This window comes from Diuraphis noxia, unplaced genomic scaffold (assembly GCF_037042655.1).
Source record: "Diuraphis noxia isolate RWA-SAM2 unplaced genomic scaffold, SU_Dnox_SAM2 contig0003, whole genome shotgun sequence".
Taxonomy (NCBI): domain Eukaryota; kingdom Metazoa; phylum Arthropoda; class Insecta; order Hemiptera; family Aphididae; genus Diuraphis; species Diuraphis noxia.
This window is the reverse complement of record NW_028301713.1, coordinates 15,991,194-16,017,532: the sequence shown is the minus strand read 5'-3', so window position 1 is coordinate 16,017,532 and position 26,339 is coordinate 15,991,194. Positions and strand designations below refer to the sequence as shown.

The following is a 26,339-nucleotide window of genomic DNA, read 5'->3' as shown; positions in this document are numbered from 1 at the left end:
TCCGAAAATAACGGACGCGTTATTAATATCACAAAATCCCATAAATTCTCAGTTATTAAAATTTCTTTTTTATTAAATAATGGAATCCATAATTCTAAAAATATATCATTTTTAAATTATATAAAAAATATTTATGTATATCCGTATGGTATTGTATCATAATTTGGTAATATTATTCTTTTAACATATTCAAAAGAGATTTTTTTTGTAACTGTTTTATTAACTAAAGTTTTATTAAGTGGATTACGTGTTATTTGATTGTATTCTAGTTCTATATTATTATTATTATTTTCTTAAATTAATTATATCATTGATTCCCCATTAAGTTTTAATAAATTTTGATAATTTAAAGTAAAACCCTTTATAACAGTTTTAAATTTAGTATAATTTGTTTTATAATAATAACTTTTAGGACCTGTCGATGCTCAATCTGTTATATATACAATATACATTTTCACCTAATTCATCAGTCCATTCTCCCAACAATGTTCCTGTTTTAATTTTATTAACACCATTATCGATATAGAAAATAGAGTCGGTATCAAAATAAACTACAGATCTACCTAATTTATCCAACATTTTATATAATCTTAATCTCACACTAGATGTTGTAAATAAAGCTATTAAAATATTTGTATTCTGAAAATTTTGAACGTAATAATCTTTATAATTATAACAAATTTGTATCATATTATCGTTTAATAATTTTATATTTATATTTTCTAATCTATCATCTAATAATATCTTGTAGAATTTTTGTGGGTCTGTAACAAACTCAGTTTTTTTTCATTTTTGCCGTTGTCCAAATTTTCCCCATAAACTACATAAACACTATTTTGCTACAGCCCGTCTACCTGGATTATCTTCTATTTTATCTTTACCTAATAATATGCCCAATTTATCAAAAATTATTTTTATATACTCTTCATTAGACCTATAATTATGTTTTGAAGTTTCTAATTTAATTTTTATAAAATCCTTAACATAGTCTTTAAATAAATCTGTTGATTTTTCTTTAAAATTCCACACCTCATAAATGTTTGTTATAATGTATCCTTTTTCCAAAGCTTTATTAACTTCATCTGTTGTCCATGTTCCTATAAATTGTATTTCGTTTTTAGAATGATCACATCTTTATTTTTGGTCTACAGCACATTTATAACACAAAGGAAATAATAACTTTTCACTTTTTTTCATTTTTATTTTAACTGGAAGTACAGGGTGATAAAGATTTCTTGGAGGTAATAGTTTACATTAATTAATCCAAACCATTTTTTATCATATACTTTTGGTTTAAATATTTTTTCAGGATGTCCAACAGGATAATAATCATAATAATTCACAGTTGGATATAAACTACACACATCAATATAACGCATTTTTGTATTTTTTACTCTTAATTTTGTAGCATTTGTTCTACCTCCAAAGAAAGCATCTCTTGGATTAATAGGTTCAACTATATCAGCTTTATCCATTTTTTTGTATGTATTGCTATTTATCCAATCACATTCCCATGTTTCAACAAGATTAATGCATTTTACTGATTTTTTTATTTGCATACTTCTGTCAATTGTATTTTCAAACAAATACTTCATTGTTTTATGATTTATATTATTTATAGTTTCTCTATCTTTATAGCATTTAGGACATCCATGCCAAAAACATCCATGATATTGATAAACTGTTAATGATTTTTCATCATAACCATCTACTTTAGATCCTGCTATTATTTTTTCACCACCATTTAAAGCGTGGCAGATATTTTTGTTATTAAAATATTGTAGCCATGATATAGATTGTTTTGAATATTTTCATTCTTTTCTTTATTTAAAATAGCTATAGTATCATTTATCAAATATTTTGACCTATAGATAGCCATAAAAACACTTGCTATGGTTATATATTGAAAAGGGTCAATATTAGCTATTTCTAAAAATTGCTTTCTGAATTCTAAAGATCCTCTTCGTAAAATATCTACATCTGAACTACAGTACGGCTCTAATTCTTCTTTTAAATTAAATATATAATTTTCTTTAATTTTAGTATCATACCATTTTTCAAATTCTTGTTTATTCTCTGTTTTCATTGTCTTGTATCCATAATATTCTTTATCAGGCAATACATTTATATAATTTGTATTCTCTTCTGTATTAAAAAAATGCGGAAAGTAACCTTTTTTCTGTACTTTGAGACCAGACGTTTTGCAAAAACTACTGATAGGACCTTGAATAAAATTAGAACTATCTATTATTTTTATATTTAAATTTTTAATTTCTAATAACATTAGTTTTGTACCATTATAAATTGTAAATGGCTTTAAAGTATTATCAACCAAGTATTTTAATATAAATTGTGAATCATATCCTTTTGCATAATGTGCTATAAATGTATAACCTTTATATTTCCTGGATATTATATGATTACAAAATTCTTCATTTGTGTCAAACATAATTTTATTTCCATCAAAATCATGTGCAATTATTTTATTTGCAATATGAATTCCTGTTTCTTTTTGAGGTTCATAATCAAAAAACATATATTTTTCTTTATAATAACAAAATTTATTTTTGATATTACCTTTTTTACATTTAGTAAAATCAATCATATTACAAATACCACCTTTCTGGTTTATAGGCTACATATAACATTTATGTTCATTTATTTTTACATATTCATTACAATTTCTACCTTCACTATACCCACATTTATGTTGTATAATATTTACTGTACGTTTTCTTGTTACTACTATATTGTTTCTGAATACTATTCAGCAAATTTAAATATCTTAATACATACCTTAGAATGATTATCTAAGCATTCTTGATTATAACAATACCTGTTACATTTTTTACAATATATTATTTTTTTTCTATCACTTAAATGTTCAGGTTGCATACACAATTTACATTTTTATCTATATTTTTTAATGAGTTGTTTTCTTGTTTGAATAAACTTTTATCTAACTTACAGAAGGGATTTTTATCTAACATTTTTAATGCAACTTGTTTTTTTATATTTTCTATTAAACAATCTTTTTTCATTTTACAAACATTTTTTATATCGTATTTTTTTGCTATTAACTTAAGCTCAGATACTTTCATTTTTTAAAATATAATATGATTCTGTGACTGTATTTTTTATTTTCATATTTTTATTTATAAAAGAAATTTTTTGTTTATTTTATTTTTATATTATTTAATGAATTTATTTTTTAATAACAAAATTTATTTCTGAGTAATGTTCTCTTTGGATATATAATCCGACCTCTTTATGTGATTTTTTATTTTAATTTATTGAATAAATTTTTATTTTTATATTATTTAATGAATTCATTTTTGTGAAATGTTCTCTTTGGATATATTATATAACCTCTTTATGTGATATTTGGATAGCAAATGATTGCTATAACATCTTAAATATTTTTTTTCCACATTCGCATTTTTTAAAATCATTATTAACTGTGGTTTTCATACAAACCTTAGACCATCTTTGGTTTTTAGTAAATTCATCAGGCCTCTTAAAATCTTGACATCTTGGACATAAAAATACTTCCCCTGTTTTTAATGATTGCAATAATCCTTCATTATTTTTATCTTTTCATAAAGACCAATAATTTTATTGTACTTGTTTTAATCCATTGTTTATATTTTATATTTATAGAGAAAATTGTTTTAATAATAATAATAATACATCTACTAGTTTTGAATTGTTTAATAGGTAAAATATAAATTTAGATTCATTTAAAAATAGTTTATGTTTTTTGTAATTTTAACAAATAAGTCTAGATGTTTTGTAATTTTTAAAATATAAAAATATAAGGTCGGTTTTTATTTAATGTTTATGTTTTTTATGGTTTTATTTATGATTTTTAATGTTGATAAAAAAAAAAAAGTGTGCTCAATTGACCCACTTACGACTTATATTTTATATTTATGAAATATTCATCAAATGTCATGACTAAAGTGGAAAATCTAGTGATTGATTTGAAATGTTTGGAATTAATTTTCAAGGTTTTCGGTAGAATATAAATTTCGAAATATAATAATTACGATAGAAAAATCATTTGAACTCAATTTGAATAAGAGATCATAGTTATAACATATTCTTATAACTTACATGTCTACTATCGGGCCATGCATAGAATTAAACATTATATACCCGCAAATTAAGGCTAATATTTAATTAAATCAACTTACGTAATACTATAACAGACAGAGAATACCCAAAAATAGTAAATAAGTGTATTATATATTTTATAATTATAAAATATTCATAAAATGTTATGATTAAAGTGGAAAATCTAGTGATTGATTTGAAATGTTTGCAATGAATTTTTAAGGTTTTTGATAGAATATAAATTTCGGAATACAAAAATAAGGGTAGAAAAATCATTAGAACCTTATTTGAAATATAATTCTTAGTTATAACATATTCGTAGTAATATATGCCTTCTATCAGGCCATGCATATAATTAAACATTATAAACACGTAGGTAGTTTAAGGTGAATATTTAATTATAATAGATTTTAAATTAAAAAAAAACCCCATTTCTCATCTAAATTAAGTTGAATATTATAAAAGCATAAGATTCAACCTTAATGATATATAAGATGCATATTATAAATCGTGTATAATACTCTATAATTATTTAAAATTAATTCAACTTACTTATCTCTATAATAGACAGATAATTCCCGATAATAATTAATAAGTGTAGTATAAATTTTATAATTATACAATATTCATATAAATGTTATGACTAATGTGGAAAATCTAGTGATTGATTTGAGATGTGTGCAACGAATTTCCAAGGTTTTCAGTAGAATATAAATCTCGAAACATAAAAATTAGGGTAGAAAAACCATTTGAACTTAAATTGAAAAAGAGTTTTTAGTTATAACATATTCATACTTATATGTCTACTATCAGGAAATAAATAGAATTAAACTTTATATATACGTAGTTTAAGGTTCATGTTCAATTATAATAGATAACTAACAGCTTTTTGTTATGGAAACTCGGAAAATTAAATAAAGATATTTAAAAAAAAATCATACTAGCTACTTATTTCAATCATGTTGTATATAATAAACACATAAGATTAAACTTAAAATATATATAAGATTCATATTAATATAAATCGTGTAAAATTAAATAATTATTTAAAATTAAATCAACTTACTTTTCTCTATAATAGACAGAGAATACCCGATAATAATGAATAACAGTATAATAATATGTTTTATAATTATAAAATATTCATCAAATGTTATGACTAATGTGGAAAATCTAATGATAATATTTGTGATGTTTCAATGAATTTTCAAGGTTTTTGGTAGAATATAAATTTTGAAACATAAAAATTAGGGTAGAAAAATCGTTTGAACTTAATTTGAAATTGAGTTTGTAGATATATATATATATATATATATATATATATATATATATATATATATATATATATATAATTTAATTATTGCAGATTATAACTGACAGCTTTTTTATTTTAGAAACTCGGAAAATTGAATGCAGATATTAAAAAAAAAATCACACTACTTGTTTAAATTATGTTTAATATAATATAAACATAAGATTAAACTTTAAAGGTATTAAGATACATATTAAAAAAGGGGTGAAATTATTTAATTATTTAAAATTAAATCAACTTACGTATTACTATAATTGACAAAGAATACCCGATAATAATAAATAAGTGTATAATATATTTTATAATTATAACATTATTCATCAAATGTAATGATTAAACTGGAAAATCAAGTGATTTACTTGAAATGTTTGCAATTAATTTTCAATTTTTTCGGTAGAATATAAATTTCGAAATATAATAATTAGGGTAGAAAAATCATTAGAACCTTATTTGAAATATAGTTCCTAGTTATAACATATTCATACTTATATGTCTACTATCAGTCCATCCATTGAAATAAACATAACAAACACATAGTTTAATGTTAATATATAATTATAATATATTATAATTTAAAGATTCTTTTTTTAGAAACTCGGAAAATTGAATTCAGACAATAAAACATAAAAAAATATAAAAGGGTAGAAAAATCATTTGAACTTAAATTGAAAAAGAGTTCTTAGTAACAACATATTCATAATTATATTTCTACCAAAATATCTTGAACTAAATTAAACATTATAAACACGTAGTTTAAGATTAATTTAATTTTAATAGATTATAACTAACAGTTTTTTTTTTTTAGAACTCGGAAAATGGAATGCAGATATTTAAAAAAAAAATCACACTACTTCATTAAATCATGTTTAATATAATATAAACATAAGATTAAACTTTAAACATATTTAAGATGCATATTATTAATCGTGTAAAATTAAATAGTTATTTAATATTAAATCAACTTACTTTCAGCTAATAGACAGAGAATATCCGATAATAATTAATGAGTGTATAATATATTTTATAATTAGGTAATATGCATCTTATGTTATGATTAATGTGGAAAATCAAGTGATTTATTTGAAATTTTAGCAACTAATTTTCAAGTTTTTCGGTAGAATATAAATCTAAAAACATAATAATTAGGGTAGAAAAATCAATAGAACCTATTAAATAGAGAATAGAATAGAAATCAAAAGAATATAGTTTTTAGTTATAACATATTCATACTTATATCATATAAGTATACAATAAGTTATTGTCTACTATGAGGACATGCATATAATTAAACATTATAAATGCATAGTTTAAATTAAATATTTAATTATAATAGATAACCTATAACTAACAGCTTTTATATTTTAGAATCTCGGAAAATTGAATTCACATAATATTGAAAAAAAATCATACTTCTTTTTTAAATCATGTTTAATATAATATACACATAAGATTAAACTGTATAGCTATTTAAGATGCATAATATAAATCGTGTAAAATTATATAATTATTTAAAATTAAACCAACTTACTTAATACTATATAATAGACAAAGAATATCCGCTAATAATTAATAAGTGTATAATATATTTTATAATTATAAAATATTTATCATATGTTATTATTAAAGTGGAAAATCAAATGATTGATTTGAGATGTGTGCAATGAATTTTCAAGGTTTTTGGTAGAATATAAATTTTGAAACATAAGAAAGAAAGAGGAAAAAAGGATTATATTATTATAGTCTCAAATTTCAATTGTTACGATTAATATCAAAATATCAAAATATAGGAAAGTAAATTTATTTTAGGAGACATTTTTGATATAAATTGATTCCTTTTTTTATATATAGATTAAAGCTACCTGAAAATAATGAAAGTGGAAAAAATAAAGAAAATTGTTCTTAGTATTGTTCAATAATTTTTATTTATAATATATTGTATTAATTAAATGTTCCAAAAATAAATTTTTTTATGCATATTTTTTTTTATTATTAGAAAATAAAATAATATACAATCTGTAAATATATATACAATAACTAATTTTGATGGTTTTTTTTAACAAGGCTTGATGACGTGAGTGAAGAAGGTGCCCAGTGACACTACTTCAACTTGATTAGATTGGTGGCTATTTAGTTAAAATGATTTTTTTTTTTTTTTTTTCTTACTGATGGTAATTGTTTTTAAGTGTTAAGTAGGTTGCGTAGCCATTTACGTCAGAGGCGGCGGAAAAGGTTATCTGTGAGTGAGAGAGAAGAGAAGTTTGAGATGAGAGGGTTAGGATGATTAATAGTATTTTTATGAAATATTTCGTAGTGGTTTGACGCTATTTCAGAGATAGTTGTAATTTTTAGATCCTTATGTAGAGTGCGATTGCTGACATACCAGGGAGAATTGGTTAAGAGTCGGAGATTGATTGATTGAAAGGCTTGGAATTTATTTAAGTTAGAGTTTTTAGAGGTTCCCCAAATTTGTATGCCATAAGTCATTGCAGGTCGAATGATTTGTTTGTATATGAGAAGTTTATTGTTAAGAGAGAGGTTAGATCGCAGGAGCTGTCTGAATTTATGTAGTTTTAGATTGAGGGAAGCTCTTTTGTTTTTTATGTGAGCTGTCCAAGTTAGCCTTTTGTCAAGATGAAGTCCAAGGTATTTTACGGAGTTTTGGGTTTGGATTGTTTTGTTGTTTAGTATTATGGGTTGACTGTTTTTAAGACCAAGAGTAAATGTGATGAATATTGATTTGTTTTCATTGATTTTTATTCTCCATTTATGGAACCAGTGTTGTAGAGTTACTAGATGTTCTTGGAGGTGGTTTGTGGAAGCTTGAAGACAAATTTTGGTAGATAGAATATCGGTATCGTCGGCAAAAGTAGCTAGAGTTGAGTTATTTGAGTGTGGTATGTCAGAGGTGAAAAGATTATATAACGTAGGAGCGAGAATGCTTCCCTATGCATATTTTAACATTTTAGTGCATATATTTATGCATATTTAAGATTTTTTAGCGCATATTCCATTGATTTTTAATGCATATAAATCCGCGATCTACTTATAAGATATTCATACTTATATGTCTACTATCAGGCATGCATATAATTAAACATTATAAATACGTGAATAGATTAATATTTAATTATAATAGATGATAACTAACGTACCACTTTTTATGTTATTACGCTCTGAAAATTGAATGCAGACATTTAAAAAATAAAATCACACTTCTTATTTAAATCATGTAGGATATAATATAAACATAAGATTAAACATTTAAACTTAAAATATATATAAGATGCAATATAAATCGTGTAAAATTAAATAATTATTTAAAATTAAATCAACTTACTTTTCTCTATAATAGACAGAGAATACCCGATAATAATGAATAACAGTATAAATTATTTTATAATTATGAAATATTCATCAAATGTTATGATTAGAGTGGAAAATCAAGTGATTTATTTGAAATGTTTGGAATGAATTTTCCAGTTTTTCAGTAGACTATAAATTTCAAAACATAGTAATTAGGGTAGAAAAATCGTTTGAACTTAATTTGAAATTGAGTTCGTAGATATAACATATTCATTTTTATATGTCTACTATCAGGCTATTCATAGAATTAAATATTATAAACGCGTAGTTTAAGGTTAATGACTAATAAAATAGATTAAAACTAGCGGCTTTTTGTTTTTAAAAACTCGGAAAATTGAATACAGATATTTAAAAAAAAATCACACTACTTGTTTAAATCATGTTGGATATAATATAAACATAAGATTAAACTTATACATATTTAAGATGCAAATTATAAATCGTGTACAATTTAATAATTATTTAAAATTAAATCAATTTACCTTTTGCTATAGTAGTCAGAGAATACTCGATAATAATAAATAAGTGTATAATATATTTTATAATTATATCATATTTATCAAATGTTATGGTTAAATTGGAAAATCAAGTGATTTATTTGAAATTTTTGCAATGAATTTTCAAGGTTTTCGGTAGAATATAAATTTTGAAACATAAAAATTAGGGTACAAAAATCATTATTTGAACTTAATTTGAAATAGAGTTCTTAGTTATAACATATTCATAATTATATGTGTTCTATCAGACCATGCATAGAATTAAACATTATAAACCCGTAATTTAAGGTTAATATTTAATTATAATAGATTATAAATAACAGCTTTATTATTTTAAAATTCGGAAAATTGAATGCAGATATTTAAAAAAATATTACACTACTTCTTTAAATCATGTTAGATATAATATAAACATAAGATTAAACTTTAAATATATTTAAGATGCATATTAATATACTTCGTGTAAAATTAAATCAACTTACTTTCCTCTATAATCGACAGAGAATATCCGATAATAATTAATAAGTGTATTTGATTTATTATCAATATTTTTTTATATATATTTATTATATAATAGATTTATTTGAAATATTTGCAATGAATTTTCAAGTTTTTCGTTAGAACATACATAATATCAAAACATAGTGTTGCCGCCCGAAATGCAACAACATTATTAATAATATGTTAAGGCCGCTTACCACCACCAAATCACAATCCCACTCGCACAATATAGTATTTGTTTTTACCAGTATTAGGTATATTATTATTATTTTTACTATGGTATAATAATATTGTCAGCTGCGAATTATATAATATGTAGATTACGAAGCGCATTATCACAATGCAGCTGCGTAATTATTATAAGACACGGCCGCTGTAATCCAGTCAGTTCGCACACCGCTGTCATCAAGACACGAAATTTATTGAGTGTGCCGGTCGCCGGTTTAAATTATATTAGTTAAGTTGAGGCGCGAATCGTCAATTTAGTATTATTATTATGCAAGGCGCGAATTGCCTTACATATTATAATTATTCAACTGTACGTCCGTACTTTTATTCTCGTGCACGAATCGCCGTATTTTTATTATTTATTAAAAAGGTGCGAATCGACAAATTATATTATTATTAAACGTTATTTGTACAGGTACTAATCGTCAATTATTATTTGTTGTAACTTATTGTTATATTTTGTATTATTTATTTTATTATATTGCTATAGTATAGAAGGTTAGGTAGCAGCTGGCCCGCGGTGCTCCGTCATACATACATTGTGAGTTTTATTTTACATTTATTTATTATCATATTATCATATTATTTGGCCATATATATATAATATATATATGTATATATAATTATTGGCGGCTCAAATAGATTGTCAAAAAATATAATAGATTGTTTTTTTTTCGCTATTGGCTATGGTATTATTTATTGTGATTATTTAAAACATATCATTATATTATATTAATATCATTCAATTTGTGTATTTCAATATTTAAAATACACACCCATACACATACACACATACTCACCGCACACTACCTAGCACTCAGAGTATTTGCTCGGCGATCCCGTCCACTATTCTTGAGTTGCTATATACATATTATACGCTATACATATCTGTCGTTGTGTGAGTGTTCTTGCGTACGAAGTATTTCGGTACCGGGCACACGAACTATTATTGTTACGATCCCAGCCCAAACACATAGTAATTAGGGTAGAAAAATCATTTGAACTCAATTTGAATAAGAGTTCATAGTTATAACATATTCATAATTGTATGTATTCTATCAGACCATGCATTGAATTAAACATTACAAACTAGTAATTTAAGGTTAATATTTTATAATTTAAAGATTTTTTTTTTGAAACTCGGAAAATAGAATTCAGACATTAAAAAAAAAAAACACACACTACTTATTTCAATCATGTTGGATATAAGATACACATAAGATTAAACTTAAAATATATATAAGATGCATATTAATATAAACCGTGTAAAATTAAATAATTATTTAAAATTAAATCAACTTACCATCCACTGTTATAGACAGAGAATACCCGATAATATTAGTAAATAAGTGTATAATATGTTTTATAATTATAAAATATTCATCAAATACTAAAGTGGAAAATCTAATGATTGATTTGTGATGTGTGCAATGCATTTTCAAGGTTTTCGGTAGAATATAAATTTCGAAACATAAAAATTAGGGTAGAAAAATCATTTGACCTTAAATTGAAAAAGAGTTCTTAGTTTTAACATATTCATACTTATATGTCTACTATCAGGAAATGCATAGAATGAAATACTATAAATACGTAGTTTAAGATTAATTTTATTAAAATAGATTATAACTAGGTAACAATTTTTTTTTTTTAGAACTCATAATATTGAATGCAGATGTCTAAAAAAAAATCACACTACATCTTTAAATCATGTTTAATATAATATAAACATAATATTAAACTTTAAAGGTATTTAAGATACATACATATTTTAAATCATGTGAAATTGTATAATTATTTAAAATTAACTCAACTTACTTAATACTATAATTGACAGCGATACCCGAAAATAATACATAAGTGTATAACATATTTTATAATTATAACATTATTGATCAAATATAATGATTAGAGTGGAAAATCAAGTGATTTATATGAAATTTTAGAAATTAATTTTCAAGTTTTTCGGTAGAATATAAATTTCAAAAAGTAATAATTAGGGTAGAAAAATCATTTGAACCTATATTGAAATAAGAGTTCTTAGCTATAACATATTCATACTTATATATGTCTACTATCAGACCATGCATAGAATTAAACATTATAAATACGTAGTTTAAGGTTAATGACTATTAAAATAGATTAAAACTAGCGGCTTTTTGTTTTTAAAAACTCGGAAAATTGAATACAGATATTTAAAAAAAAAATAATCACACTACTTATTTCATTAATGTTGGATATAATATAAACATATGATTAAACTTTAAACATAATAAATTAAGATGCATATTATAAATCGTGTAAAATTAAATAATTATTTAAAATTAAATCAACTTACTTTTCTCTATAAAAGACAGAGAATACCCGATAATAATGAATAACAGTATAATATATTTTATAATTATGAAACATTCATCAAATGTTATGATTAAAGTGGAAAATTTAATGATTGATTTGTGATGTGTGCAATGCATTTTCAAGGTTTTCTGTAGCATATAAATTTTGAAACATAAAAATTAGGGTACAAAAATCATTTGAACTTAATTTGAAAAAGAATTCATAGTTATAACATATTCATAATTATATGTGTTCTATCAGACCATGCATAGAATTAAACATTACAAACAAGTAATTTAAGGTTAATATATTATTATTATATATTATAATTTAAAGATTTTTTTTTAGAAACTCGGAAAATTGAATTCATACATAAAAAAATAAAAAAAATAAAACACTGCTTATTTCAATCATGTTGGATATAATATACACAAAAGATTAAACTTAATATATATATAAGATGCATATTAATATAAATCGTGTAAAATTAAATCAACTTACCGTATTCTATAATTGACAGAGAATAGCCGATAATAATAAATAAGTGTATAATATATTTTATAATTATAACATTATTCTTTAAATGTTATGATTAAAGTAGAAAATCAAGTGATTTATTTGAAATTTTAGCAATTAATTTTCAAGTTTTTCGGTAGAATATGAATTTTGAAACATAAAAATTAGGGTAGAAAAAGCATTTGAACTTAATTTGAAAAAGAGTTTTTAGTTAAAACATATTCATACTTATATGTCTACTATCAGAAAATGCATAGAATGAAACATTATAAATACGTAGTTTAAGATTAATTTTATTATAATAGATTATAACACACAATTCTTTTTAGAACTCGGAAAATTGAATGCAGATATTTAAAAAATAAAACCCCACTTCTAATCTAAATAATGTTGAATATTATATAAGCATAAGATTAAACTTTAAACATATTTAAGTTGCATATTATAAATCGTGTAAAATTAAATAATTGTTTAAAATTAAATCAATTTACCATCCACTGTTATAGACAGAGAATACCCGATAATATTAGTAAATAATTGTATAATATATTTTATAATTATATCATATTCATCAAATGTTATGGTTAAATTGGAAAATCAAGTGATTTATTTGAAATGTTTGCAATGAATTTTCAAGGTTTTCGGTAGAATATAAATTTTGAAACATAAAAATTAGGGTACAAAAATCATTTGAACTTAATTTGAAATAGAGTTTTTAGTTATAACATATTCATACTTATATATGTCTACTATCAGACCATGCATAGAATTAAACATTATAAACCCGTAATTTAAGGTTAATATTTAATTATAATAGATTATAAATAACAGCTTTATTATTTTAAAATTCGGAAAATTGAATGCAGATATTTAAAGAAATATTACACTACTTCTTTAAATCATGTTAGATATAATATAAACATAAAATTAAACTTTAAATATATTTAAGATGCATATTAATATACTTCTTGTAAAATTAAATCAACTTACTATTCTCTATAATCGACAGAGAATATCCGATAATAATTAATAAGTGTATAATATATTTTATAATTATATCATATTCATCAAATGTTATGATTAAAGTGGAAAATCAAGTGATTTATTTGAAATTTTTGCAATGAATTTTCAAGGTTTTCGGTAGAATATAAATTTTGAAACATAAAAATTAGGGTACAAAAATCATTATTTGAACTTAATTTGAAATAGAGTTCTTAGTTATAACATATTCATAATTATATGTGTTCTATCAGACCATGCATAGAATTAAACATTATAAACCCGTAATTTAAGGTTAATATTTAATTATAATAGATTATAAATAACAGCTTTATTATTTTAAAATTCGGAAAATTGAATGCAGATATTTAAAGAAATATTACACTACTTCTTTAAATCATGTTAGATATAATATAAACATAAAATTAAACTTTAAATATATTTAAGATGCATATTAATATACTTCTTGTAAAATTAAATCAACTTACTTTTCTCTATAATCGACAGAGAATATCCGATAATAATTAATAAGTGTATAATATATTTTATAATTATATCATATTCATCAAATGTTATGATTAAAGTGGAAAATCAATCGATTTATTTGAAATATTTGCAATGAATTTTCAAGTTTTTCGTTAGAACATACATAATATCAAAACATAGTGTTGCCGCCCGAAATGCAACAACATTATTAATAATATGTTAAGGCCGCTTACCACCACCAAATCACAATCCCACTCGCACAATATAGTATTTGTTTTTACCAGTATTAGGTATATTATTATTACTTTTACTATGGTATAATAATATTGTCAGCTGCGAATTATATAATATGTAGATTACGAAGCGCATTATCACAATGCAGCTGCGTAATTATTATAAGACACGGCCGCTGTAATCCAGTCAGTTCGCACTCCGCTGTCATCAAGACACGAAATTTATTGAGTGTGCCGGGTCGCCGGTTTAAATTATATTAGTTAAGTTGAGGCGCGAATCGCCAATTTAGTATTATTATTATGCAAGACGCGAATTGCCTTACATATTATAATTATTCAACTGTACGTCCGTACTTTTATTCTCGTGCGCGAATCGCCGTATTTTTATTATTAATTAAAAGTCGCTTCAAGTTCTTCATATACTTCACTTGCTGAAATATTGTCGATTTCAATTATCGTTATTGTGTCGCAAACTACCTTCAATTGATTTTGAATAAAATACAACCATGCATTAGAAACAGGGTTATCGAAATACTGTTTCAAAATTGTAGAACATTTATCTTAAGTTATAAAATACGTTTTTAATGCTGGAAATAAATCAAAAAATTCTAGTAGCAGCTAGTAACAAAGATAACCATCGTGTTTTTAACAGTACCCAAAATATTTTTGTACTTGACATTTACAAAATCACAAAATTCTTTGAATTGCTCCACATAAGACTACAGGCTTGTCGATACCGTAATACTTGTATTTGTAATAATTGAAAAACAAAAATAGCGGACGACAGTCGGCGTACACATACTTTTATATTTAAGGAATAATAATAATGGTGTAGCACAGTGGCGTGTACGTGGTTTGGTCGGTAGGTGCGATAAGACGACGACAACCGAAACAGTCGCTCAGCTGAACCACAGAATAGATGAAATAAGAATGGTCACTTCGGCCGCCCAAATAATAGTCCGCCATATTGAATGCAAGCACCAGTTTGACCATAAACTCAATTTTACTAAATTAACTAAATTTTATGTTCATTATAGCGACACTGTTGTAACGATATTTACCTTTTGAACCGTCTCTTATCCGATTGATTAACTAGTTGCTTGCTACCGTCGTCGTGCGGTCGTGGTGTCGTGTGAAAATCACGTTTTTCTAAAATTTTATTTAAGTTTTAAAGTTTTGTAAACTTGCGTCTTAGACCTTAGTGTTTATTTGTCAAATTTTAGTTGTTTTGCAATGGAATTTTCTGTAAATCAACGAGCCAAACAGTATTCAAAATGTTGCTTTACTAATTGTAAAAGCCACATTTTGAGTAAGGATTCTTTAAGTTTTTTCACTTTTCCAAAAGAACCTGCTAGGTAAGTAATATTTTTGCTAATTTGCACATACATTTTATTTTTGTTCACATTTTAAATACAGAAATGTATTACCCGTTAATACTTCATTCAGTTCAATTATTTTATAGTTACATACCTATCATTAATACAAATCTTAATAAAAATAATAAATTACACATTTTTAATCACAAACTTTTCAAGTACTAAATTAATTAATTAATTAATTATTGTGAGCATTAATTTAAGTCTAAACAATTTATATTATGTATTTCCTTAGGTCTTAATGAAATTTATTAAACTGTATTATTACATCCTAATGTCTTATTATTTGTTATTATTAATTATATTTATAATAATATTTTAGATGTGCTGTTTGGATTGAAAATTGCAAAAATCATCAATTGAAAACAATTAAAAACTTGGCTGTTAACACTAAGTATCGTCTTTGTTCATTGCATTTTGAAGCTGACATGTTTTCTAATTTTCAGAAAAATCGTTTGAAATCAGAAGCTATACCAACATTGTTTGATGCCATTGAAGTTGAGTGTGTGGATGAACCAGACAAAAATGATGATCCTGAATGTAGTACTTCAGACTTCATGCCATTGTCATGTTCAACGCCTGGTATGTCTTATACAATATACTTTTAATAATATACCTAATAAACTCTCGCTTGTACTCCATTGCCTCAACAACCTATTCCACAGTAATAGTATTCAACATTTTTTTTAAATCTTTTATTCATTGAATATTTTATCTTTGTTATAAGTTATTGTTTGTATAATGAATATTTGTGTTAGGGATAAGTAACTTGTATGTACTATAAAAAATAATTTTTACAGGTTCCTCTGCTCAATTACCAATGAACTCACCTTGTTTATCTGATGCATCAACTTCAATGGATATTGAAACAAGTGTTGTGGGTATACAAACTCCAAATTATTTATCATCTAGAACTCCCCGAAAAGTTACTCTTCTGAAAGAACTCAAGGACAGTGAGCGGGCTCAGGCTGAGTTGAAACAAATTATTATAAATTTGAATCGACAACTAGCAAATGAACCTAAAAATAAAATGGATATTTGCATGGAGGTATGTAAAAAAGAATTGTTACCTACCCTCTTCATGATAGTCAAATCTTATATTCAAAACAAGGAAAGAAACTACCGAGGGTTCAGGTATTCTAACGAAGTTAAGCAGCTTGCATTAAAGGCATACACAACCCAAAAAAAAAAAATTTTTTTATGCTTGGTTTTTATACTTAATGGTATAAAAAAATATATCATGAAAACAGAATGTGAAAAAAAAAATTATTTACAGAGTTACGGTGAAATCCAAATATACCTGTGACGTCATTGCGTCGGATGTCTCCGCGCGGCACTGGCAGGCGGTCGCAGCAACCGTATGAAGAATACGTATAATAATATTCTCATCGCCTGCCGATCGCTGATCGCCGATCAAATATATATTTTTGATTTCCATAAATAGATCCTTAAATTATTTTTAAATTATAAATATAACACTATTTCTAAATACTTATAAATGATACCCAAGACTTATTGTTGATCGAAAAATGCATTAATTACAATATTGTGTTTCAATAACAAATTCGTCACTTCGTCAGTATTCAGTTTTCGCCTAGTCGGTACGTAGTACACTAGTGCATCGCGTAATATTATTTTTATTCTGTATGTACACAATAGTTAATAATATATCAATATTCCAAGAAAATAATGCCGTATTGTAGTGTATTTGGATGTAGTAACAATAAAGGAACGCATAGATTTCCCAATCGCGATAATTCACCTGTGCGTTTTAATAAATGGACCAATTTTTGCAAGCGCAAACATTTTAAACCAACTAATAATTCTGTGATATGTTCCCATCATTTTAAAAGTCAAGATTTTGATGACTCAGACATTTTAAAACAAAAATTATTAGGAGACAAATACAAGTCAAGAGCACCCCGCTTAAAATCAGGTACAGTACCAACAATATTTGTAATAAATAATGATAAAAGTAGCGATGGTAATACAACAACTAAAAAATCCCGTTCTGAAAGAATAAAAAATCAAGAAAAAAAAGATATGGTTGAGAGTTTAATACCTAAAAAATCAAATATTGATTCATATGAACACAATACAAATGAGGAAAAGTTAAGTTGTATGGAGGATAATATAAGTGATGTAGAAGAAAACGTGTCATTTACAGATAATGATTTTTATGATGATCCCGATTTTGAATGTGAAAATGAAGAGGAAGACTACACAGAAGAATTTGATAATGTTGAAAATACCGATATAAAATATTGTTTAGTTTTTATTAATTCATTACTAACACTGTTTACAATTTGTAATATTTGTAAAAGTAAAATAATAAATAAAAAATGGTACGCAATTGGTGCAACAATATGTGTAAGATCAGAATGTAGCGAAGGTCACTCATCAAAATGGTTTTCACAGCCTGTTAATAAACAATTTTCTAAGGGTCACGTACATATTGCTACATCTATACTCTTATCTGGTACTTTATTTGCTACGTTTAAAGTATTTTGTTCAAGTTTAAAACTTGTAATGTTTAGTAGAACAACATACGATAAAATTATGAACAAATATTCTTACCCTCTTATCGAAAAAATATGGGAGAAAAAGAGAACAGAACAAATTAATTATGTCAAGGAAAGTGGACAGTTATGGATTGCTGGAGATGGTCAGTACGATTCACCTGGTTTTTGTGCCAAATATTGTACTTACACTTTTATGGACATACATTCTGGTTGTATAGTAGATTTTCAATTAATTCAAAAAAACATGATGCCGGGAGATTTAGAAAAAAATGCTTGTAAACAATTAATTGATAAATTAATAGGTACCGATAAATGAAAAATTGATTTATTATTAACCGACCGCCATGTAGGAATAAGGCATTTGTTGAAAACATCTTACCCAGAAATCACTCATGAATTTGATTTATGGCATTTATCTAAAAGCCTAATGAAAAAATTTAAAACTATTAATAAAAAATACGAAGAAGTTTTGGCATGGAAGCAATCCATAAGTAATCATTTATGGTGGTCGGCACAAACATGCAATGGCGATTCTGAAGTATTAGTCACAAAATTTACACCTATATTCAAACATATTAAAAACGTTCATGAATGGGAAGAGGATGGAGTAAAAAAAACTTGTGAACATCCACCATTAAGTGATGAGTACAAAAAACAAAAGCTATGGTTACTTCCTGATTCAAACCTTATGAACTATTAAAAGAAATAGTTTGCAACAAAAAGTTTTTGACAGATTTAAAGCAAACAAAAAATTATGTACATACGGGAAGATTAGAGTCTTACCATAATTCAAGGTTAAAATATGTTCCAAAACGTGTTCATTTTTCTTTTAAAGCGATGTACATAAAATCAATAATTGCTATAATTGACCATAATTCTAATTTAAATAAAAAAAAAATAGGTCTAAATTATTTATTTTCCAAACCTACTGGAAAATGGATTACTAAAAATATTTATGAAAAAGGTACAAATAATTGGAGAGATGAAATAATTAACACAATACTGGATCATTTAAACGGAGTCGAAATGTCACCATTGAAAACACCACTCAATGTAACTCTGCCTAAAAACATCGCACCTATTGAACGACCTGCATTGGAAATAATGCGAAATTCCCATCGTTCACGGTTTATTAATATTAGTTGAATATCTTTTTTAATGTTTTTTATATTAATCATTAAATAACCATTTTGTATATTTAGATTGTGTTATATTAACAAAGTATTACAATATTATTATATTTTAATTCATAAATTACAATGTCCTAAAGAAAACAATTAAAAAATGATTACACTTGTTTAAAATAATTATATTTTTACTATGTATATATATTTATACTCTGATTCACAATATTGTTATTTGTTAGTAATATTATATATATATACTTGATTAAGCCGGTAATTTTTTTGAATTTTTGAATCCTATATATATTCCATTTGGTTCTGGATATTCTTCTCTTATTTTCTGTACAACACATGCTGGCAAAACCACTCGGTTTCCTTTTCCCATAGCAATCCAAGAATTAACCCAAGACGTATACTGTTTATAACAAATAAATCTCCACGTTTTATTTTCTGGATGATGTTGCTTCAATTTTTTTTTATTAATTCAATTTTTAGTTTTTAGTATTAAATTGTGTCTAGTTATATTTAGTATTTCTTTATCCAATATTAGTTTCGAAAACGATTGATTTAAAGTAATACATTTTCCTTCTTGTTCTCGTATTTTTTCTAAATTTGGTAACTCATTGCAGCATAAACACTCGATATCACTAAGCATGCCTTTACAATATCCACAAGAACACCAATTCGAATTATTTAATCTACCTTCATAATTGATAGGCACAGAATTGTCATCATCTTCTTGTAAGTAACGGTCTATACTTTCAATGTCAGGATCAAAATTGAATGGTATTAAAGACATTATTATTCTGTGTATCAGTAATGAGTTTTATAATGTAAATGTATTAATATATTTCACTTGGTATTATAAACAAAATTAAATTATAGCAAATAAAATAAATACACAATGAAACTGCACCAAAATAATGACAGTCGACATGTCAACACTCGACATTCGACGATAATAATAATAATTTTTATACGTTTGCCGATGCCGCTCGAAAACAATCGACGCAATGAATTGTATTAAAATAATACTATTATTAATAACTTTATAAGTATTTAGAAATAGTGTTATATTTATAATTTAAAAATAATTGAAGGATCTATTTATGGAAATCAAAAATATATATTTAATCGGCGATCAGCGATCGGCAGGCGATGAGAATATTATTATACGTATTCTTCATACGGTTGCTGCGATCGCCTGCCAGTGCCGCGCGGAGACGTCCGACGCAATGACGTCAAAGGTATATTTGGATTTCACCGTAACTCTGTAAATAATTTTTTTTTTCACATTCTGTTTTCATGATATATTTTTTTATACCATTAAGTATAAAAACCAAGCATAAAAAATTTTTTTTTTTTGGGTTGTGTATGCCTTTAAGTATCTATTTTTTAGGTCCAAGAGTTTACAATTTATTGCGCAATTGTCTATCCCTTCCCACTAGTCGAACATTAAGGAGAGTAACTTCTAAATTTAAATAAATCCGGGTCTAAATGATTTTCTTTTTAATTTTGTATCATTTAAAATCAGTAATTTTAAACCAAATGCGCTAGATTGCATACTTTGTGCCGATGAAATGGCTTTAAAAACAAACTTATTTTATAATGTTTCAAAAGATAAAATTATAGGTTTTCACGAATCAAATTCACGTAAAAAGTATGAACCTGAAAAATATGCTTTAGTTCTTATGCTTCGAGGAATAAATGAAAAATGGAAGCAACCAATTGCTTATTTTCTGGTATCAAGTAGCTGCACTGGTACTGATCTGAAAGACATAATCATATCAACAATTTATCGCCTCCAAAGTATTAAAGCTTTTGTTACAGATCAGGGTGCAAATTTTGTAACTTTTTCTAAAAGCTTTTATGTTTCTCCTGACAAGCCTTATTTTGAAGTAGATGGAAAAAAAATTTTTTACATATTCGACCCACCTCATCTTTTGAAATCTACTCGGAATATGTTTTTTAAACACAACTTTCTAATTGGTGATTCAATAGTAACTAAAGCACATCTTGATTCTTTTTATAATCATGACTCACAAAATAATCTTCGCTTAGCTCCTAAATTAAAACATGCCCATATTAATCCGGGACCATTCGAAAAAATGAAAGTTTACTTGGCTGCCCAAATTTTCAGTAATAGTGTTGCTTCTGCAATGTCTACAACTTTGGAATCTGGTATTTTGCCACCTACTGCTCAATTTACAATTAATTTCATCAGTGATATGGAAAAATTATTTGATGTATTCAATTCTTTTAAAGCTCCCAATCTTAAAGAATTCAATAGACCTTTTAAAAATACTGAATCACAGCTTAATCATTTAAATGAAATGGCTGAAGTTTTTAGGAACATAAAAGTTATAAATAAATTTATTGGATCAAATGTTACTAACAGGATGAATTTTATTAATGGTTGGTTGATTTCAATATCCTCACTAAAAATGCTCTGGTATGCCTTAAATCCAAGCAAAGATCTAAATTATGTGCTTTATACTAGGTGCCTAAATCAGGATTGTTTAGAAAATTTATTTTGTTATTTCCGCCAACAGAATGGAAACAATTTAAATCCTACACCCATTGAATTTTCTAGGTCATTTAAAAAATTTTTTTGTGCTAACTATTTTAAACATTCACCAAATGCAAATTTTATTGAAGACTTAAATGTGATTTTAGGTTCAGGGTTACCACCGCCTGATAAAATTCTTAACTTTGAAGGAATAGATAAAAATCTTTTTAAATTCAAATGCATTAGTATTGGTACAGTTGATTATAGACAACTTGACATCCCAGAATGTAATGCATTAACATATGTTTGTGGTTATTTTATGAGAAAATGCTTAGAAAAACATATTTGTCAAGTTTGTATAGATTATGCGTACTACCAAAAAGATTTAGAATCCTCATTTCTCTTAAGTTTCTTTAAAGCTTATCCTACTGGACACCCCTTTACATTTGGAAATTTGATAATGCCTCATGATGATTTTTACAATTTCATATTCGAATTAGAAAATATATTTATTGAAAACTTCCCTTCTATTTCCTATGAAGATGGTGTAGGTATCAAATTAAAACAACAAATGAATAATGTACCATTTAATCATCCATGTGAATCTTTTAATAAAATCTTTTTGATCAATTTATTTATACGCTTTAGAATTTTTTCAGCAGTAAAATTTTTAAATAGAGCTTTAATTTCAGAAAAAAAATTAAAAGATAGGAAACTGACCATTCTAAAACATTTGTAATTTTAAGTGATATTTTTATATTCCTACAAATTTTTTAATACTAACAGGTGATCCATTATTTTTAAATAAAACAGTTCTTTTCAGAACTTTCCGTCATTAAATAAAACAGTTCTTTTCAGAACTTTCCGTCGTTAAATTAAACGGTTCTTTTCAGGACCACCAAATATCACATTTTTTTTTTTTTTTTATAATAAGCTTCAATGAAATATGTACATAACTTTTATTTAATGCATTTAATAAGAAAGAAAAATATATTTTTACAAACATTTTATTTTTTTTTAATTTAAACCTTGTACCCTATTCCAATTCCTATTATCTATTTCATTAATTTTAATTTTAGATTTTGAATGGACCAAAAAGTACAAACATACCTATTATTTTGTTTATTAACAATTACAATGATTCAATTAGATTATTTATAATTATGGTGACCACACTGACTATTTTTCATATGACAGAACTTGTTTAATGCATGTCCTATTGTCTTTAACAATAGTGTTAAGTAGGTACATGAAATTGTACACTTATTTTTTTGAAAATGTATTTGGTAATATACATGTCAATGATTTTTTATAACTTGCTATTAATTTATATTTGATGGTTCTACCTAATGAATTCTAATCAGTTGGTACATAGTTAAATGCATGTGTTCTCTGTTAAGCTAAGTTTTAAAATTTTAAAAAATTATAACTACCTACTCACCATTTAATTTATAATCTATGATTGAAATTAAATTCAGCTGAAATATTGTACCTTTTGTAAGAGGTCAATTAAAAATTTTTTTCGGGGCTGCACTGATGCTTGCATTCAAATGGCGGACTGTTTTATCAGCTTTCCATAACAATAATGGAATTATTTAGGATGTGACCATTCTGATTTCATCTATTCTGTGGCTAAACACTGTTATTTATAAATTTGGTTTCTAATTTTAAACATATATACGAGTAAAACTGTTTTATATTAATTGTTTCATACATCGATATTTTTTTCACAAACATAATATAATAATATTGAAATAACGGGATTAAAACAGGACCATCTTCTAAAAACGTAAGCGTCTAATAATAAGCGTCCCGTTCGAAGTTTGTCGGGACAACAGGACATAATAACCAAAAACGGGACAATCCCGTTTTAAACGGGAGTCTGGTCACCCTAAGATAATATGCATCTTATTTTATGATTAATGTGGAAAATCAAGTGATTTATTTGAAATTTTAGCAATTAATTTTCAAGTTTTTCGGTAGAATATAAATTTCAAAATGTAATAATTAGGGTAGAAAAATCAATTGAACCTATATTGAAATAAGAGTTCTTGGTTATAACACATTCATACTTGTATGTCTACTATCAGGCCATGCATAGAATTAAACATTATAAATATGTAGTTTAAGGTTAATAACTATTAAAATAGATTAAAACTAGCAGATTTTTTTATAGAAATTCAGAAAATTGAATACAGATATCTAAAAAAAAAAAAAAATCGGTACTTATATAAACCATGATGGATACAATATAAAAATAAGATTAAACTTTAAACATATTTAAGATGCATATTATTAATCGTGTAAAATTAAATAGTTATTTAATATTAAATCAACTTACTTTCAGCTAATAGACAGAGAATATCCGATAATAATTAATGAGTGTATAATATATTTTATAATTATAAAATATTCATCAAATGTTATGATTAAAGTGGGAAATCAAGTGATTAATTTGAAATGTTTGCAATGAATTTTCAAGTTTTTCGTTAGAACATACATTAAAAAACATAGTAATTAGGGTAGAAAAATCATTTAAACTTAACATAAAATAGGGTTCTTATTAGTAACAACATATTCATAATTATATTTCTACCACAAGATCTTGAATTAAATTAAATATTATAAACATGTAGTTTAAGATTTATTTAATTATAATAGATGAAATTAAACAATTTTTTTTTAGAACTCGGAAAATTGAATGCAGATATTTAAAAAATAAAATCCCACTTCTTATCTAAATTATGTTGATTATTATATAAGCATAAAATTAAACTTTAAACATATTTAAGTTGCATATTATAAATCGTGTAAAATTAAATAGTTATTTAAAATTAAATCAACTTACTTTCAGCTAATAGACAGAGAATATCCGATAATAATTAATGAGTGTATAATATATTTTATAATTAGGTATAACATATTCATCAAATGTTATGATTATACTGAATTGATTGATTTTAACAGGAAAGCGTTCATAAAACCCATATTTTTTTAAATAGTATGATGCGACCTATTTATGTACCCAATTTCGGGAAAATGATTTTGAATAACACGTGCTCTGTGGATTCTATTTTATCAATTTTAGCTTCATCAGCTGCTGACAGTTTGGAATTTAGAAATTATGTTCAAAGTGTACCATCAACCAACTTGACTGCTACAATTATTAAAAAAATGTCCTGTGAAAGTGATAATAAAAAAATATATCATGACCGTTTACTACTATTGTTACAGTTTTTTTCAGATAAAGTAGAATGTTTAATTGGTGGCTTAAAAACAATAAATATAACGGCCACTGTGGCATCTATAGTTGACATAGTATGTCTAACGATATGATTACAACTCAATAAAGCTTTCTGTAAATAAATACAATGAAGAGTATTCAATCCAGAATGAACTAGATGACATAGATTACAATAGATTACACTAAAGACAATGAAAAAGAATGTACTACTGTGGATGTTTGAGAAATTCGAAGTCGAGACCAACCACACACATATTAATTGAAACTAATTATGTACCTTTAGGTAAATAATATTATTAATTATATTTTAACCATAAAGTAAAATAAATTATGATAATTTTCTTTTTGTAGGATTAGAAGCATCAACGAGTACCGGAAACATTGAACATGTACAAATGGATTTGATAAAACAAAACTTTGCACGATCAAATCTAATAAAACTAGATGATATTGAAAAGTTGTTAAAGGTAAATAACGAAATATACCATCTTAGAGGTGTAATCAATTTTTTCGGTGGAGAGAGAAGTGGTCTTCATTCTAGTATTGGACATTACACAGCTAGCACACTAAGAGAAAATGGTCAATGGGAAGCATACGATGTCACGAAGCTCAAAGCCAAACCGACAAAAACATCAGTTAAAACAGATGTAGAATTTTTAGTTTATACTTTATAATAATTTAAGTACAAAATTATTTATAAAATAAATGTATTTTCAAATTACAAACTTTCATTAATAGGTAATTAAGAAAGAATGTCACTGTTTTATTAATTTATTAAAAATTTTTATTTTAAATAAATTTTATATTGAATAACTTATGAAGTTAAATAAAAGGGAATGTTAACTATTTATTAATTGTTGGTTAAAATTAATAATATAGACAACCCTATGTACAAATGAAATAACAATCGTTGGTACCGTTTTGGAGTCTCTAAGTCCAATGTACAAAAAGTGGGGTGCTGGTGTAACGTTACATTAGC

At 25.1% G+C, this 26,339-nt stretch overlaps 2 protein-coding genes across 2 annotated transcripts; both read left to right on the top strand.

The window, feature by feature from the left end:
- Nucleotides 1-15,818: 15,818 nt before the first annotated feature.
- Dlip2 (Dorsal interacting protein 2) lies at nt 15,819-25,270 on the top strand. The gene is given in 6 exon segments (XM_089223183.1): nt 15,819-15,940; nt 16,284-16,543; nt 16,762-17,121; nt 20,986-21,087; nt 21,090-22,468; nt 25,205-25,270. Coding segments are annotated over 6 exon segments (2,289 nt in total).
- LOC149056801 (uncharacterized) lies at nt 25,084-26,086 on the top strand. Its single transcript, XM_089224261.1, has 2 exons — nt 25,084-25,643; nt 25,712-26,086. Exons 1-2 carry the CDS (start codon nt 25,562-25,564, stop codon nt 26,032-26,034), a joined length of 405 nt encoding a protein of 134 aa, XP_089080387.1. The 5' UTR covers nt 25,084-25,561; the 3' UTR covers nt 26,035-26,086.
- Nucleotides 26,087-26,339: the final 253 nt, after the last annotated feature.